Consider the following 19,687-nt stretch of genomic DNA (forward strand, 5'->3'; position numbering starts at 1 on the left):
ACTCTAACAACAATTGTTTAAAGTTTTAAACAAGTTTAAGAAACAAAGTAAAAAAAAAGTTTAAACAATTGTTTAAAAGTGTAATCAACTTGGTAGAGTGGCAGGCAATATGCTTAAAATTTTAAACAGTGTAGAGGACCATGGAAAAAACTGAGACCACCAATAATTAGAAATCATGATAAAATACCTCGAAATTCATTCAAATTTTCATTGAAAATGGTTCAAAAGAAAACTTTCTTTGCAGCAAATGCAGAATGGCAAACCTCTTTATAAATTACAATAACTAAAGATTGAATTAACTAAGTAGTGCAAACATATTCAAATATAAGCATATATATATGAAAATGAAAGGAAAAGGATAGACTTTATATAATTTTCTGGATATTATGTCAACGTCAGTCACAAAATCATAAGTATTTTTGACATTTTTAATACAAATATCAATGTTTGGGATAGGTTTTGACATGGGATATATGACGTATCACCCTTTTTCTTTCCTTTTCATTCTTTCACTTTTTTCTCTGCTGATGAACTTTTGGGGGCCGTGGCCTTCAAGCTCCCCCCCCCCCTCATCTGCATTCTAGTGGGGGTTATGCGAGTGTGTTGATAAGAGAAAGGAAAACAAACAGTATGGAGAGAGAGAAAGAAAGAGAGAGAGAAAGAGAAAGGATCTCGGGTCCAATTGCGCTGTAGTCTCATTTCCATAGAGATTGAATAAAAATGGACAAAATAATCATAATTATATTCATATCCGTTGCTATTTTTTATTGTCTTGAGTATGAATATGCTTAAACAAAAAAAAAAATTGAATGAAATTAAGGAGAGAATATAGGGAAGTGTATGAGAGAGAGAGGGGTGTAAACTGATGGTGTAGGGGATAAGATTTACATCCATAACGTTGATATGCATACTGGTTTTTAGGCCAATTTGTATATGAATTGAACATTTGAAAGATCGGGCATCGTTCATCATTCGTCTTACAGCTGTTTTATTGCTGTAGAATTGGGGCTTAATACCAACCAAGCCATGCTAACATACCATAACAAAAAAAAAAAAATATATATGTATATCCTTCTGATCTTACATATTTTGTTCCATTGCAAGTTTGAAGGGTCTTTAATCATTAATGTAACAAATTCTCATTCGGTGATCTCCACGCATATCTTTCAGTGGTTTCTTTATGAACTTTTTAAGTTGGTGTTTCAATGATACTGTATTGTTATCTGTCATCAGATCATACAGTCTTTCAGTGATCACTGCAAGAGAGACAGAGAGAGAAAGGGGGAGAGGGGAGGGAGAGAATGGGGGGCGAGAGAGGGTGAGGGGGGGGGGGGGCTCTTCAAAGATCAAGGTAATCAACCTTTCTAGTTTATTGAGAGACCCCCAAAGACAACTGAAAGAAGACAACAAGGGAGACTATTTTGAATCATTAAAAAAGATTGTAGACCATGGTGACCACAAACAAATTAAAGGATAAGTCCACCCCAACAAAAAGTTAAATTGAATAAAAAGATAAAAATCTACCAAGCAGAACACTGATAATTTTATCAAATGTAAAAGTTATGACATTTTAAAATTTCGCCTAATTTCACAAACAATATTATTATCTGTACGTCTTGCCCAGTATGAGGGGAGGGACTGCATCACTCACTATTTCTTTTGTTTTTCATTTTATGAAATATGTGATACTTTTTAATTCTTCTTCTTCCTCCTCCTTGTTGTTGTTGATGTTGTTCTTCAGTTTCTTCTTCTCCTCCTCCTCTAAGCTTCTTCTTCGATCTTCCTTTTCTCCTCCTCCTTCTTCTTCCGTCTTCTCCTTTCCCTCCTCCTCCTCTTTTCTTCTTCCTCTTCTCCTTCTCCTTCCCCTCCTCCTCCTCCTCTTTCTTCTTCTTTTTATTTTTTTTTCTCCTTCTCCTCCTCCTGTGTTTTGACTTTATCCCCCTTTTTTGGGGAGAGGTGGGAAAATGCATTGTGTGCATAAAAATATATTTACTTTTTTTTTGTTAATAGTATGGTATATCTGTATGATTCTGTGCCTATTATTCATTTTTCGATTTTTTTTTTACAGGGGCGGGGCGACCCCCCCCCTCCCGTTTTCGGGGTTTTCGGTGCCTATATACACTGATGTTGGTGTAACCTCTGGGTCTCTCAAAAATATCAGTTTTGGGCACAATCTGAAAATGATATGAGAACAGTTGGATTTGCAGTGAGCCCTCTCAGTTCCGCCAGAGAAAACAACGGCGATTTGGAATTTGCTTTTTGACATCAAATCCTCATCTGAATATGTATACAAATGCATACGGTACGGCCGGTGTGCAGTGCAGTGTTATTACGACAGTCTTTATGCAGTCAGGAAGCGCAGTACGGTACAGGGTTGTCCATGTCGAACAATGACTCACTCAGGTTCTGACTGTATTTGTATCTCCGAATGTACCACTCGATAGAAATGAGTGTCTCCAAAGCCATTCTGTGGATTTATGGAAGGCACCCGTGCCAGTGAACTTGTGAGATTATATTGGATTTTACTACAGGAAGTAACGAAAGTTTGGTGATTTAAGTTAGACGGAAGTTGCCTCCGAACACGCGACCGATCCAGTCCAAGACGGCCCTTGGCCTTAGCTTGCCCGAGTGGAATTCAGAGGCAGCACCAGCGGTCCGCGGTATCTGCAGTAGTAGTCTGTGCAGAGAGCTTCTTTATTTTGGCCGCAGCTGTGACGTACAGGGCGGTGGAAAACAAAAATGGCATCAATGCGAAGTTTAGACGATATTGATCTCTCCAGTTTGAGGGTAAGGACATGAAGGAGGTGGTATTAATTATTAGTATTAAATTAAGAATAATAAAACAAAACAAAAACAAGTCAAAACTTAAAGCATTTATTAATGATTTAGATATCTACAAGTACAAAACAAAATGAAACAAATTAAACAAAGTAGCCACCAAATTCAAAACAAAGACAAAAGGTACCGTAAGGGCACTAGTATTCAACCCGTTTGGAGAGTTTCCTCAATATAGAAATATAGAATTTACCTGAATTTCAGACCCGTCTTATTTCCAAGAGCAAATGCTGGTTATTCTTTTTCCGTTATTTTTTTCTTCAACCAGTTGACTGTGTGCGCGGGCGATCGAATTATACGGCGACGGATTTTGGTACTAGTATTCAACCCGTCGGTACTAGTATTCAACCTAGCGATGAAAGATGGCCCTGTCTCTCAATCTGCCCTTGTCCCATCCGACTATGGACTAGACCATTTGAGATGAGACCAAACACGGAATTAATCAAAGCCAGAGACTTACATAGATCTAGATCTAATTTAGCAATCTAAACCCTTTTGAGATTTGCTATCAATCCTCACTAGGTTGAATACTAGTACCATTCAGTGCAAAAGGCCATCGCCGCATAATTCGATCCTCCGCGCATACAGTCGACAGATTGACAAATCTCAGAATCTCAGAAAGGGTAATCCAGACATCGCTTAGAAGCACTATCGTCTAGATGTGATGTCGCTTCCGTGCAATGTGCAATTTACTCTGGTGAATGACACCTTTCGAGGTATGATTTGAAGGACTGTGTGGAATTGAGGTTTTTTATCCCTGGTGGGAGATTATTCCAGTCTTTTATTGTATTTGGTAGAAAACTATTGAGGTAAGCTTTTGTTCTACATTGAAGTGGTACCAATCGGCTGGTGTTGGCTCTTACTGATCTTGGCGCTTCCACCACATATTCAGGGATGTTTACAGCGGCTTCCTTATGGTCAGCTTTGTAGAATAAGGTTAGTCTGCTGTCCTTTCTTTGTTGTTTAAGAGAAGGCCATTTAAGTGATCTGATTAATTCAGAGACACTTGTAGTGTGACGATAATCATTGCAGACAAACCGTGCTGCCCTTCTTTGAACCATCTCCAATTTATCTACAAGGCATGCTTGATGTGGATCCCATACGGTTGATGCATATTCAAGTTTTGGAAGTACCAGTGCTTTATACGCAGCAACTTTAACTTTACTATCACATCTGGATAAATTCCTACGAATGAACCCAAGAATCTTGTTTGCATCACTTGCGATATGGTTGACGTGGCTGTTCCAAGACATATCACTAGAAAGATGAACTCCAAGGTAGGTGGTTTGCTTGACAGATGACAAACTAACTCCATTCATTCTGTACGAAAAAGCCCTTGGTTTTCTACTCCGAGTCACTTGCATCGTTTGGCACTTAGATGGATTGAATTTCATTTGCCATGAAGTTGACCATTCTTTTAGAGAATCTAGGTCCTTTTGAAGTTGGACCTGGTCTTCATCCCCTCGAATGTGACGAAAAAGGATACAATCGTCAGCGAATAATTTAATCCTTGTTTCTGCACTAACTTGATCTCCAATGTCGTTGATGTACAAGAGAAACATAAGGGGACCGAGCACGGTCCCTTGCGGCACTCCGGAGGTGACAGGGATCGGTTGGGATTTTTCTCCATCTACAAGAACTTGTTGACTACGACCAGTAAGCCAAGTGCCAATCCATCGAAGGGTCGAATCCTGTATCCCATAATGATTTATTTTACGCAGGAGTTTAGGATGCGACACAACATCAAAAGCTTTACTGAAATCCAATATCTGCATGTCTACCTGACTACCAGGAGCAGAGTCGAGACAACGCATGATTTCTTCAACTGTGTTTATAAGCTGGGTCTCACAAGAATGGGCTTTTAAAAAGCCATGCTGATAATGTTTCAAAATTGAGTGGCTATCGATATGTGCCATAACATGATGAAATATTATATGTTCCAGTATTTTGCAAGGAATTGATGTCAAAGATACAGGCCTATAGTTTACAGCAAGTGATTGATCACCCTTCTTGAATACAGGACAGACGTTTGCTGTTAGCCAGTCAGCTGGTAATTTCCCCTCTTTCAATGATTGGTTGAAGATTCCTGTGAGAACTGGTGTCAGGATTTCTGCACATTCTTTCAAGATGTATGTGGGAATCTCATCAGGACCTCGTGCTTTACGGGTATCCAACCCTTCTAGAAGTTTAAGCACTCCATTGCCATTGACTCTAATAGCAGGCATAGCCGGGTAGGGGGTAAAGTTGATGTGTTGGTCAGTTGAGGGATCATCCTTGGTGAATACAGATCCATAATGGGTATTCAAAATTTCAGCCTTCCGTAAACTATCACATACCAGTCCATTTTCTGTTTGTAAAGGAGGGACTCCACTGCGATCACGTCGCTTATGAGCCACGAATGACCAAAAACGTTTGGGGGCGGTGTACAGATTCTCTGTGTTGAGAATACCTCGAATATATTCCGTTTGAGCATTATCCAATTCACGCCTAATGCTGTTTCGTAGGATACGAAAACTCTCCCAATCATCTGCCAGGTCTGTTCTTCTAGCTCGCTTAAACAAGCGTTTACGTTTCCGAATTTTCCTCTTAATTTTGGTATTTATCCATGGTATGTCTTTGCCATTTTTAAGATGCTTTCTAGGAACGTGAGAATTTGTGGCTTCAAAAATGGCTTTTTTGAAGAGTGCCCAGTTATCATCCAATGACCTATCTTCGATACTATCCATTAAACTATTACAACTATCACGAAGGTCTCTTTTGAGTGATGGTATGTCCCCTTTCTTAAACAAGTAGACTTCTCTTGGTTTTTTCATGTTTGTCTTGACTCCTAGTTGAATGTCTACAATGACAGCTTCGTGATCACTCATCCCTGGGATTACTTCAGTATTGGTGACACACGATGGGTATGTCGTTAGAAGAATATCGAGTGTGTTATTTTGACGAGTAGGCTCGTGAACATGTTGATGGAAGCAGAAGTTGTTCACAATATTCATGAACTTTTGATTCAGTCCTAGGCCATACAAAGAAAATATCGACAACAGATTACCCTGGAAATAACAAAGGTATGAAATTAAGATAAATTCCCCATTTCTAAATATTTTGGGGAATATGTCAAAATCTTTGAATTATGCCGGGTTGAATACTAGTACCCATACGGTACTTAAAAGTTAAAGGCAAAGACAAAGTCAAAGAAACATTCCTCATGTTCCTAATTAACCCAGGGAGCTTGCAGATGATAAAATAAAACTTATAAAAATATGATAATAATCACTTTGTTTTGTTTGTTCTGACAAAATGGTTATCAAAATCTTGACTTCTCTTCATGAAAAGGAAGACCAAAAGTTTTTTCAGGAACTGCGAGAAAATTTGCTTAGGTTAAAGGAGAAATATATTGATTATGAATATGGCCTTATTATATATCAGTGACAGTGGAAAAGTAATGATGTGGGGATTATCATTTGGTCATTAAAAAATAACGAAAATAATACATAAGGTGGAAATCGCCAATTAAAAAGTGCTAAAAATAATGCCTCTCTGAAATATGCCTCGCATCGGTCTCTGAATTGACTCAAATTTGATGACGTGCATGAGTGTACGACTACGAGTGATGTGATTGGCTCTCCCACGTGAAGCTCCACTTGCATGCAAAACCTGTTGCGAGGGTACGTTTTCTCCACACTGTCACTGAATACTTCGATCACAAAATGAAAGAAAACAAGAAGTTTATCTAGATTTTGATTTTCAAATCGATGATTTTGAAGAAGAAGAGAATGATGATGAAGTTTCTAGCTCTAGAACAACAAAGTGACGTGGATGGAGGTAAATTAGGGGAATTATGCCGGTGATGATGAGTTGGACAATTCAACTTGCATGCCGATTCGCTACCAACTCATTCAGCTGCTAGCTGCACCGCAGGTCAAATCCATGAAAATGAATTCTAGCATGACCACATTCAGACAGAGTCTCTTTCCTCTATCAACAAAATAATGAGAAGGAAAATAATGATATAACTGTACTTACAAACAAGTGAATATATCTGAACCTGAAGGCAAATCAACTCAACGAATAGCAGCAGACAATATGCACCGACGATGAACTTCACGTGGCTGGGATAGATTGTCACTCGTTCTGTTAGATAAAATTTCTATCTCATTATTTTGACAGAATTACGAAACTCGGGGAATTATTGTTACACCTGGTACTATTTTTAAAATTACGATAAAACCTTTTTTGAGGCAAAAAATTGAGGTAAATTAAAATTAGATAGAAAAGATCATCCGCCTAGATCGCATGCAATTGTAAACAAACCATCACAAACACAGGGCGAGCTTGCTTGCCAGCCACGTGAAGTTCATCGTCGGTGCATATCGTCTGCTGCTATTCGTTGAGTTGATTTGCCTTCAGGTTCGGATATATATTCACTTGTTTGTACGTACAGTTATATCATTATTTTCCTTCTCATTACTTTGTTGATAGAGGGAAGAGACTCTGTCTGGATGTGGTCATGCTGGAATTCATTTTCATGGATTTGACCCGCGGTGCAGCTAGCAGCTGCATGAGTTGGTAGCGAATCGGCATGCAAGTATGAATTGTCCGACTCATCATCACCGGCGTAATTCCCCTAATTTACCTCCATCCACGTCACTTTGTTGTTCTAGAGCTAGAAACTTCATCATCATTCTCTTCATCTTCAAAATCATCAATTTGAAAATCAAAATCTAGATAAACTTCTGGGTTTTCTTTCATTTTGTGATCAAAGTATTCAGTGACAGTGTGGAGAAAACGTACCCTCGCAACAGGTTTTGCATGCAAGTGGAGCTTGACGTGGGAGAGCCAATCACGTCTCTCGTACACTCATGCACGTCATAAAAAAACCCCAATTTTGCGGACGTAATTCTGCATGTTTGAAGCATTCAGAGAGAGAACTTTAAACTATCAATTAACAGAGTTTCATCGGTCTCCATGATAAATGATTTACACCATCATGTTCTTATTTTCTCCTTTAATTTGATACCGGTATATAATTCTCAATTTTTAAGATTTGCAGCCATCTTGGCTTTAAGCAGCCATCTTGGCTATTGTTAAGTGGAAAGCAGTTGTTTAATGTCAATGGGCCACTTTAATACTCAGCTGGAAAAGTGAAACACTGTATGGCTTTAATGTATTCAATTGTATGGATTCCATTTTAGCAATTGATTTCTTCTTCCAGAGTAATTGCTGCTTCAAGGTGATGAAGATAAACACACTGGTTGTGTGTGTATGTGTGGAACTTTTCACATACTCTTATTTCATTATAAATTAAGCTCTTGTTCTTGTAGTGCTGGTGCGAATATCTACATGTAAAGTTTTGCATGACAAAAGCCAAGATGGTGGTGTATGAGTTTAAAGGAGAAGTTCACCCTAACAAAAAGTTGATTTGAATAAAGAGAAAAATCCAATAATTATATTATAACACTGAAAATTTCACCAAAATCGGATGTAAAACAAGAAGGTTATGACATTTTAGAGTTTCACTTAATTTCACAAAATAGTTGATAGCCTATATTATCAAATTCAAATCAAAAGAAGACGCCTCCTGCGTCTTTTACATGTACATGTAGTACCTTTATCAGCTCGAATTTGAATTGTCTTGATTGCTGTGTTCAAAAAGAGAAAGAAATTATGGGAAAAAATTGAGGAATTTGAAATAATTCCTCTTCCTGCGCGAAGCATGGAAGCTAAACCGTTTTATATAAATTTTGAGAACAGAAAAGTGCATTCCTTGAGTGGTATAAAGTGCCAAACTTGGTATGAACTGCCTACCTTGGTCAGATCAGATTTGAGAGCAAAAAAATTAGCCACATTGATTATCTTTAACTCGCTAAACAGAGTACATGTACATGGAGAAGATATTCCTTCCCGCAAATAACGCTGAAGCTCTGAAATTCTGAAATTTCTCCAAAACAGAAAAGTGCATTCATTGGATTTTTCTTAATATATAAAACTCGATTATGATGAAAAAAAGAGCTTAAAATGGTAAAGAGATGATAAAAGGAGAGGGATTTTTCCTCTCCCATACAAGCGAAGCACAGAAACCTCTGTGATTTATTTTTTCAAAAATATGTAATTTCGCTTATAAATATTAAGTGCTTTAAGAACTTTAGAAAAATGGTATGGGGAAACAAAGGAGAAAACCAATTTCGATATTTTTCCCATGTGGAGCACTGAAGCAGAATTTTGTAGAAAGGGAGAAAAATGTCTCCTTTACATAGGTTTTTATTCTTTTTGACAAAAAAATAAGAAGGAAAAACAATAAAGCTATATATATATATCCCTTTTCTACCTTCGCTCTTTCTTTTTTTCAATTTTCCCCTTTTTTATATATAATGCACATTGTTTTTGTTTTACTTGGCAGCCTGGGGGGGGGGGAAGGGAGGAGTTAAACTCCCTACCCCCCCCCACCCCTAGATCTTCCACCGAGGATTGTATGCCATGTCACCAAAACATAAATATAAGCGAAAGATTGTTGGACTGATATTTAAAATTGATTGCTTTAATTGTGTGTGAATGTGATCAATATCCATTGCCCCCCTCCCCCCCAAAAAAAAAGCCCCCCCCCCCCAAATCAGTTGCAACATGTATAGCATTGGTACATGTAGTCATGTACAACACTATTTTGAATATCCCCATGTGGAAACCATCAAAGTTGATTCCAACAGGTCCCAGGCCCCGTTAATTAATGTAGGTTATATAACTTCCTTAATTAGTTATTATACTCTACACATGTAAATGATGCGTAGACTGCAGATTAATATGTACCTAGGGAATAATTTTCCTGGTATTGCATCGCAATTCGCTCCACATTTTTGAAAGACTGCTATGCATAAAAGTCTTTTTTATAGCATATTTTTACATGTTCACGTGTAGGACTGTACATTAGTTTAGTTGAGAGCTTTTCTCTTATGACCAAAAATGCTATTCAAATTTGTAAAGCAAAATTATTCCCTGGTACCGACTTTTATATTAGTTTAAATATTATAGAATTGTAATTGAATTTAATTCAACAAGATTGTAAAGTTAGATTATTAGCCCATATGACATGCCAAGAAAACCTGTCACTCCATGACCTGATGACCTCCATGACCCTATGACCTTTATATTTTGTATCTTGATTTTATTCCAGGATCCGGCTGGCATCTTTGACTTGATGGAAGTAGTGGGAAATGGAACTTATGGACAAGTTTATAAGGTTTGTTTCCAAATTTGCCAGTTCATTTAGAATTTTTTTTGCATCGTTTGATATTGTAAAGCCTTACCTTTTGCGGGAAAGTTATTGATTTGGACAAGTTAAAGGTTTGTGTACAAATTTGCTCAAGCAAGTTCATAAAGGTTTCAATATCAACAATAAATATAATCATAAACATGAAACTTTACAGGTTTCATGAAACAGAATTGCATGAACTACATTTTGTACATGTACATTTATGATGATTAGTGCTAGTCATACATTGTACATCTTTGTTATTAGCTAAGCTACGAGACGCATATAGAGGGCGGCAGACTCTATATGCATCTTGTAGCTTAGCTACTAACAAAGAGAACAAGATGGCCACGTAAACATCGGCAAGTTTTTTTCCTGTCTTCTCATAATATTTTTTCTCGTTATTTTTTTAATGAATGTTTGTTTAAAAATAAAATCATAATTGTATAATCTGGGACTTTTTTGTACTTCCCCGTTAATGAATTCATTTATCGGGATACCGGATTCCGACTGGCGCAACACCGGCGGATTCCAGAACAAAAAAATTCTGGCATGACTCAGGCCTAGTCATGTTATCTGTGAAGAAGTCCTAATGTTTTGAAATCAACGATTAGGTATTTACAGTAGATGCGTAAATGATGCAGCTCGAGCTAAAGCCGGGGTGATAATAATAATAAACAATGCGACTCGGAATATATTATTTCTAGATAGATGGCGTTATATAAATGCCTATTATTATTATTTTTACATGCACACTCTCTGCAGGGAAATGTTTGTGAGAATTCCCTGCTCTCTGTATGTGATTTACATGTAAAAAAATTTACTGAATAAAGATACAATTTGTCCTTGGACAAAGAGTTGCATGCTCTGCTTGTGAACTCCATCCATCAAGCTGTGATTTGTTTGTGTGCAATGCATGTAAGATTGGTACATCACATGAAAATGTACCATAGACAGTGCACACCCAGACATCACACTGTGCTGCATACTCACATAACAAATACATGTAGGGCCTACATGTACATGTACACTGTACAAATGTTTATACGGGTACACATACATGTAGGCTTACATAGTATAGAAGTTTGTGTGTCTGTATACTGTGTGTGTTTGTTATTTTTTTTTCTTTATGATACATAATGTACACTAGAAATGTGTATCATTCAGAACCAGGGCCTTCTCAGAAATGCATACTAACTGCCACACTCAGATGGGTGACACCTTGACAGGATATGCATCTTCTTCTTTGAGTCTTTCCCCCTTTGTTCCCTGTGGGTGGGGGGGGGGGGTGGAAGAATGCATCCTGTGCCTATTTTTTTTTACAGGGGCAGGGCGATTGTCCCCCCCTGCCCCCCCTTGCATCTTGGCATTTACTTCAGAAATGCATTGTAGTGCCCAGTCAAATTTCTTTTGTAATGGTGGCCTAAAATTATCCATCAAATGGGAAAATGTTATTCTAGATTAGCACTTCTTTTTTACCATTTTCAATATGTTATCCCTGTGAAAACAACCCCAAGGACAATTACTACCCAGAAATCCCCCCCCCCCGACCATCATCTCCTTGCAATAATGCAATTACATTATTTGTACAGTAGGCGGAATACAAACTGACATGTACATACAATACATGTACATGTAGGTCTGGAGCGACGAACATTAGTATGTACATTGGATCGACAAAAAGTGGTGGCCATCTAGAACAAAATAATGGAAAATGAATTGTCCCTGTTTTACAACCAACCCCCAAACTGGTCAAGAAATATGTTTTGGTGAGGATAGAGGGGGGCCTAGAACTGTACATGTCCATACCCCTGTGAGAAGTTAATCCTTTCTCACCCACCTCCCTGAGACATCACACCCTTGGACAATTTCCCATGAACATATTTTCCCTTACCTAGGACAATTTCCCAGGATACATGTATTTACCCAATACCCCTGGACAGCCCCCCCCCCTGCCAAAAAAAGAGAAAATCATTGGTCTGATGCCAGAACAAGCACTTGGCAATTCTTGAATAAGTAATTCTTGAATAAGTGAACTTCTGAACTTTTGTTCAGGTTGGCTTTGTTGTTCATCAGATTTTCTTATCAACTTATTAGAAAAAAAAATTATCATTTACGTTTAATTGTTTTCTTGACATTTTTTGTGGCCCTTGAGTTGAAAGGACAATTTGGGAATTTGTATAAATTTGCAGTTTTGCACAGAGTTGAAAGTTGTTCTTTGTGAAGTAAGTTTAACACATGAGGGTGATGTACTCTAGTCAAATTTGGCAAATTTTCTGAAGTACACATTAAACAGTTGGTGATGACAAATGCTGCCAGACTACCATTTTCACATCCCTCTTTCTGTTGGCCTATATAGATGTGTAGACTGTAGAGTTGCATGAATTTGCATGTACAGTACATGTATCAGGACTACCCATTTTTTCCATTTTTAATGGTCCAAACCCCAAATTTATTGGTCCCCCAAAATAAAGGAAAACTTAAATTTATTTTGCTGTCTTTTATTGCTTTTATTGCCATTTGCTTTGGGGCGGAATGAGTGCGGTTTACATATACATACATGTACATGTACACCAACTGACTGGCCTTGATGTGCCCCTTACATCACATCGGGAATTATATGTTCCTTTTTAGAAGGGGAGGGGGGTGTATGGTGCAATGAAAGAAATCAGCTGCTCTAACTGTGCAAAATGACAGAGGATCTGCATGTATTCTGTATTTGGAATACTCCCCAGTGAGTGGAGAAAGGGCATGCATTGTGTGCGGGTATGCCAGGAACCTACATGTATGATCGGGGTAATAATTATGATGTACATAAAATGCTCAAATAGAAACAAAAGTATTAAGAGTTATATAAATGTACATGGGTTTCTATACAGGTGTGTGAAACAGAAACTGGCTGTGATTTATTCAGAGGAAAACATGGACGATTATAGATGTGAAAGAAAATCGAGTTGATGACGTGATAAAGGTTCTACTGGCTACTCGAGTGTGGGAGAGAGACTATATAGTCTGTCGATATCGATGAATCATCGGGAGAGCACGAATAAATCCAGACTGAATCAATATGGAAATGATGGGTGCATGTTGTGGCCCTGATCCGAATGCTACTTGATTCACTAATAATATTTGCATAATACCTTTACTCTCTTTTTTTGTCTGTCTCTTGTTGCTCCTGCCTGAGCGAGAAGACTGTTGATTCATGTCTGCATGCTGTGTGGGGGAAAGCGTGCAAAAGTTATTATTACATACTAGTTGTAGTTACTCCATGTATGACAAAATTTGTGTGAAAATGCAAAGAAATTTCCCAAGTATTTTTATTGTAAAATAGATCATTTATAAACCCAAAGGCCCGTATTCTGTACTCGGGTTCAACTTCAAATTAAACCCTGGTTTAAAGTTGTGGTTTAACTATGGAGAACCAATTGGAGCACAAATCCCTTACAGTAGACATTCAATTAATTATTACTCATATGGCACCCAAATTGTTCATACAGTCTGGGAATGATAACTGAAGTATTTTTCTTTGTTATGAAAGCAAAATGAAACAAAAATTAGCAAACATGAAATATAATATAAACAGAATTTTTGACTCCCCATAATTTTAGCACAGAGTTAGACCATGGTCTAAGTTAAAGATAAATTCCAGTTGTTGGAACGATCTCAAAATGACTTTTTACAGAATTTAATATAATCTGTTTGTATGAATAAAAATATGTGCCAAAGGATTGTGGAAGAAATTGTGTAATTGCTGAGAAATAAGCAAAATAAGCGCGGATTCGGTCACTTCCGTCGGGTCTTTATTCCAGCAATAATAATACACTGTCCCACGTGTGCCTATCTGTGTTGGCGATCTTCAGTGTGATCGTTTTTTAGCTAGATATTATGATTTCACAAAGTTCAGTTTATGTAACTGTACCAGATCTAGATCCACAATGATATATCAATACTTTACCTTGGTTTTACAGACTTTTCTCACGAAATCAGTGTTTTACTGCAACTACGTTCATTTAGCTTTAAACCTGACTTCACATACGGACCAAAATGATTTAGAGATGTAAATAGTTGAATTTATAAAGAAAGGAAATTTCTAAGAAATAAACCCCCATCAAACATGTACATTATTTGTTTTAATTCAAAGGGGCAATGATGCACATGCAGGCCCTACAAATTCTTCAATGACATTACATGGTGCATGTACATGTATGTACATGTACAGGTAGGCCTACATGTACATATATTGTAATTTGATAAAAATTGTAATTTAAGAATCTAACAAAACAGGAAATAAAATTCACCTCTCTGTGTGTTGCCAATTGGGATTCATAAGCATTGCAAAAAATATAGGCTTACATGTACATGGACGTGTGTAGAGACCTACATTATCATGGATGTTTTCTCAGTTTAACTGGGAATAAGTTATTATTTTCCTGGTATCACATCATTCGCATCACAATTTGCTCCACTTGTTTGAAAGACTGCTACACAAAACTTCTCTTGTGTAGCAGATTTTATATGTATTGTACATGTAGCACTACATGTATACAGAAATTGTTGCTCAAGAGCTTTTAGCTATCTTTAAAGCTAAATGAACGTAGTTGCAGTAAAACGCTGATTTCGTGAGAAAGTCTGTAAAACCAAGGTAAAGTATTGATATATCATCGTGGATCTAGATCTGGTACAGTTACATAAACTGTACTTTGTGAAATCATAATATCTAGCTAAAAAACGATCACACTGAAGATTGCCAACACAGATAGGCACACGTGGGACAGTGTATTATTATTGCTGGAATAAAGACCCGACGGAAGTGACCGAATCCGCGCTTATTTTGCTTATTTCTCAGCAATTACACAATTTCTTCCAGAATCCTTTGGCACATATTTTTTATTCATACAAACAGACACTTTGGTGATCATTATATTAAATTCTGTAAAAGTCATTTTGAGATCATTCCCACAACTGGAATTTATCTTTAATGTCCAAAATGCTATTAAATCAAATGTGTGTAGCAAAATTATTGGTCTGGATAAGATACACATTTATAGTACACAATTTCAGGTTCCCAGCCATGTGCAACAGGGATTCAAATCTTAAGAAACATGTAGGCTACATGTACATGTAGAATAAGCTGTGGGTGCAGAGCTGGCTCTGGATCGGCTCTGAAAGGCATCACATTTGTAACAGTGTGGAATACATGTAATTTGCAAGCATAGTACGGTTACCGTTTAGTGCCGAATGGAATCCAATCTTTTACATGTAAACGAACTAATAAAGACATGGTTATTTTGTATGTACATGTAGGCCCCTGGCCCCTACAGTACGTGTACCGGTAATATTGGAGCCCAGTACAAGGCACATTGATTATATTTGCATCACATCATTATTGTAGTACATGTATTTTTAAATATAACAGTGGTCCAAGAGAGGACTAGGTTTGAGCATTATAGAAATATGGTCAGAAGAGGGTTTAGTATACTCTTTTTTCGTGGGCCACCGGGCCACTGCTAATGTCGGGCCCTGTTACGCTTTATATTTGCATCACATCATTATTGTAATACATGTATTTTTAAATATAACAGTGGTCCACGAGAGGACTAGGTTTGAGCATTATAGAAATATGGTCAGAAGAGGGTTTAGTATTTTACGATACCCTTTAATAATGTGCATTTTCTATTATTATTGTCTTTGCTGTCGTCTCCAGGGTCGGCATGTCAAGACTGGTCAACTTGCTGCTATCAAAGTGATGGATGTCACCGAGGTGAGTCTGATATCTATTCATATCATGGGTCCTGTAATCATCAAGCGTAGTGATTGATTTTAGGCTGACTTTCATGATTGATTGACGAACTCTAATAATCAATATCATCAATGTTAGGAATCAGCACCGCAGTCAATCACTAAAAGCGTACAGGCAGGGTTGGCATTTTCCCAGGGAAATTTAGCCTTTAGGTATTATCATCCACCCAGGTGGGAAATACTGGGAAATTTTTTAATGCCTTAAAGTACTTAATGGTCAAGTCTACCACAGAAAAAATTGGATTTGAATCAATATAGAAAAATCAAACAAGCCTAACGCTGAAAAATTGCATCAAAATTGGATGTAAAATAATAAAGTTATGACATTTGAAGTTTTGCTTATTTTCCCAAGATATGCACAACTCACTGTCATGTAAATGAGACAGATGATGATGTCCCTGACTTGTTTTTATTATTGTTTGAATTATACAATATTTCAATTTTTACAGATTTGACAATAAGGACCAACTTCACTGAACCATTAAATGTTAAAACAATGGTAATTTCACATGTTCAGGGAGGAATAAACTTTTGTTTCACACGACAAATGAGGAGAAAATCATCATCAGTCCCCCCACTTGCATACCGATCAAGATCTTCATGTTTTGTGAAATTATTAAAGCAAAACTGACATATGTCATAACTCTTATTTTACATCCGATTTTGATGAAATTTTCATTTTTTTCCTTGTTGGTTTTTTCTCTTTTCATAATTCAACTTTTTGTTGAGGTGGGTTTGTCATTTAAGGTGTACATGTACGTTTTACAGGAAGGTAGCGGGAATTGGTACTAGAATACATAAATATGCTTGATAAACACCTGGGCGATACCTGAAAATATTCAAGAATTATATTTCATACATGTAGTATTAGTATTTCCCTGCATTTCCTACTACAGACGTATTTCCCATTTTCTTCAAAAATTATCGAGGTGGTGTTTACCGGTATTTAACACCAGTATTTCCTACTCTGGTTAACCCTGGTTCCAAGGCCCTGGGCTGTGTTCGTACATATTGAATTTTGTGACATGATACTTCGAGAATAGCGATTCCAAGACTACCCCTTCTGTATGTTTACACTGACTAAAATTTCATGTACAGTTCATTTCACCTTGGAATATTTTTAATACTTTTTGAGAGATTGCATTTTAAATTTTCTTTAATATCCATAAAAGGGATGATTTTGCTTGTTTGTGTGTATATGTGTGTGTGTGTGTGGGGGGGGGGGGCTTCTTGCTGGATTGTTCTGGTTGTGTTGCGCTGGCTAAACTTGGCTGCCATCCACACTAGCAAGAACTGTCGGTAAATTTTTTTTCATAAGTAGATCACCCACAAAAGGTTTCGCAAAAATAACAGGCCTCAAAACAAATGCTGGTGCAATCGCCTGCGATTATGATTTATTTTATGGTACGTGTGGCTCTTCTGTATGTTATTTGTCCAATTGGATTTTTATTTTACTGGTCTGGGACCATCAGACTGGTGTCAATGTGTATTGGGCCGTGCATTCCTTTTTTTTTTCAAAATGCAATTCTTCCCAATATTGAGCGCACAGATTTAGGGAAAATAAAAATCAACTATTTTCAGTACCATAGTCTATAAAACTGTACAGGGGATGTGTACATGTACATGTATGTACAATATAGTATCATGATTCAAATGCCTACACGTACATATACACAGACATGAATATACAGTGTTCATGTGTAATACTCGAAGTACTTGTCATGTTAAAATACTGGTACATGGAGTACATTGTACATCCTGTAGATCATACTACGTGCAACTTGTCTAGATCAGCATGTACATGTAAAAGGAAGTGCATGTACCGTAAACACTCTCATTTGGCACATGATTGTAATTAAAGCAAGGATTCTTCCAACAACAAGTACATGTATGTTGGAGGAAGAGAGACATAAAAAAGGTGTACGTGTATGAAAGTTCATGTAGAGTTTATATCCACTCCAGGTATCATTCATGTTACATATAGGCTTCTAAATTAATGCATCTGTGGACTTGTGTATATAAAGGCATATGGAATAGTCATCAAATTTATAAAATAGAATGAATAAAATATAAAAGTTCAATTCACATACATTGTACATATTAGTAGGATTGATTCCTACATGTGATGGCCACACAACGTAGAGTGTGTTCAATGACGGTTTCGAATTTATATAAACGGCAACATGAATCATGATTCAAAACGTGGTTACAAAACATGGATAATGAGAAACAAAGGGTGTGTTCAATGTCCTCTACTCCCGGTCGTAAAAGTAAACGTCTTTCAAATCACGATTCGGAGGAAACATTAAACATCGAAAAAGATGCGTTTGTAAACGCGATCAGCATTTTACAACCTTGAGCATCGCGAATGTGACATTGAACACAATTGAGTTTTGAAACATGTTTAAATTTTCTCTTGCAGTGGAAGCCTACACAAACAGGTGCAAGAACTAACCTTTCTTGTGATGGGTCAAACTGCGCACTAAAGCTGCGCTAACGAAAGCGGGAAAGTTAAAGACAATCAGCATATAAACGGCTTTATATTTTCGACACTGAGCAGTGCACCACTGATTGTGTTTGTGTTCGATGTTTCATAATTGAGTTTTCAATCATGATCCATGTTTCCGTTTAATTTTGGAAACTGACATTGAACGCACCCATAGTTTAACTGCCACTTCAGGGCGCAGGTGCGCATCATCTTGCAACAACTTTAATACACAGTTGAAATGAAAAATGACATTGCCATAAGACTGGGATCTAATGCTAAAGAATTTCTATCACAGGTTGTTCTCACTTAATATTGAACGATAATGTACATGTAGAAGAAAACATGTACATGTACATGCTGCATTGCTTTTATTATTTTCTTGCCTAATAATGTACATGTACCTGTGTCTACGAATGTCTCTCTTTAGTTTTATTCCATAAATTGGCATACAGGTGTATGTCAATTTTTCATAATTGGCTAATGATGTCTGAATAAACATGTATTTATTCTCCATGCATGTGTAGAGACAGTCATTTTCCGTTTCAAAAATGGTCTTTTCCATTTCTGAAAATCTGCAATTTCGTTTCAACTTGATCTAAAAATGGAAATTCCGTTTTGTCACTGAAAATGTAGACAGCAAAAACCTAAATTCCGTTCTGCAAAGGTGAATTCCATGAATTTTTACATGAAAAGTATAAGAACCAAACAGAATTTCTGTGTTATTTACATGTGTATCTACATGTAGTATTCACTTGTCTGAACAAGTCTCTCATTTTCAATTTGATAAAATTTTCAGTACGACAAACAGGGGAAGAAAGTTGCTTGCTTGTGACATCACAAAATTGTCTAAAATCCATATATTTGAAAGCATTTTTCTGCTTTGAATATTAGAGATCAAGTTGATGCAAGAGTGCACTTCCTTTTTACTTTCTTTTGGTACACAGTCCATATTCTGGATGATATTGCTTCTATTTTGTGTGTGTACAGTATGCAGATCACGTATGATAAGCAGCTGGAGCTATCCATCATAATGGAATCAGATACCCAGCCAGGCAATGTTGATTTGGAAAGATGTCATGGCGCTAAAACATGACCCCGTTCTCATCTACTTTCTTGAACTGGTTTCCCTTAAACCAGTTAAAAGAAGATCACTTTGCTAACATCTTCGTGAGGCCGCTCTCATTACGCTTTCTAAAACTAGTTTACTGGAAACCGATTCAGGGAAGCAGTTTGGAAGATCGCTTTGCTAGCGTTCCCACTTGATCACACCAAAGTGGTTTTCAAAATCACTTCACGTAAAGCGATCTTGTTGCTATGGAAAGGCT

At 37.1% G+C, this 19,687-nt stretch overlaps 1 protein-coding gene across 1 annotated transcript; it reads left to right on the top strand.

Annotated features, from left to right (window-relative positions):
* Positions 1–2,313: 2,313 nt before the first annotated feature.
* On the top strand, positions 2,314–17,924 carry LOC129279674 (misshapen-like kinase 1). Its single transcript, XM_054915779.2, has 3 exons — positions 2,314–2,787; positions 9,998–10,063; positions 15,780–17,924. The coding sequence occupies exons 1-3, from the start codon at positions 2,740–2,742 to the stop codon at positions 15,891–15,893; spliced, it is 228 nt and encodes a 75-aa protein (XP_054771754.1). The 5' UTR covers positions 2,314–2,739; the 3' UTR covers positions 15,894–17,924.
* Positions 17,925–19,687: the final 1,763 nt, after the last annotated feature.

This window comes from Lytechinus pictus, chromosome 16, assembly GCF_037042905.1.
Source record: "Lytechinus pictus isolate F3 Inbred chromosome 16, Lp3.0, whole genome shotgun sequence".
NCBI lineage: Eukaryota > Metazoa > Echinodermata > Echinoidea > Temnopleuroida > Toxopneustidae > Lytechinus > Lytechinus pictus.

What these genes read in the sequence shown, in the direction of transcription:
- LOC129279674 (XM_054915779.2), top strand. Translation starts at nt 2,740, where the DNA reads ATGGCATCAATGCGAAGTTTAGACGATATTGATCTCTCCAGTTTGAGG. An exon ending in TTGATCTCTCCAGTTTGAGG is followed by an intron (nt 2,788 to 9,997) that starts GTAAGGACATGA and finishes ATTTTATTCCAG; the next exon opens with GATCCGGCTGGCATCTTTGA. An exon ending in CTTATGGACAAGTTTATAAG is followed by an intron (nt 10,064 to 15,779) that starts GTTTGTTTCCAA and finishes TGTCGTCTCCAG; the next exon opens with GGTCGGCATGTCAAGACTGG.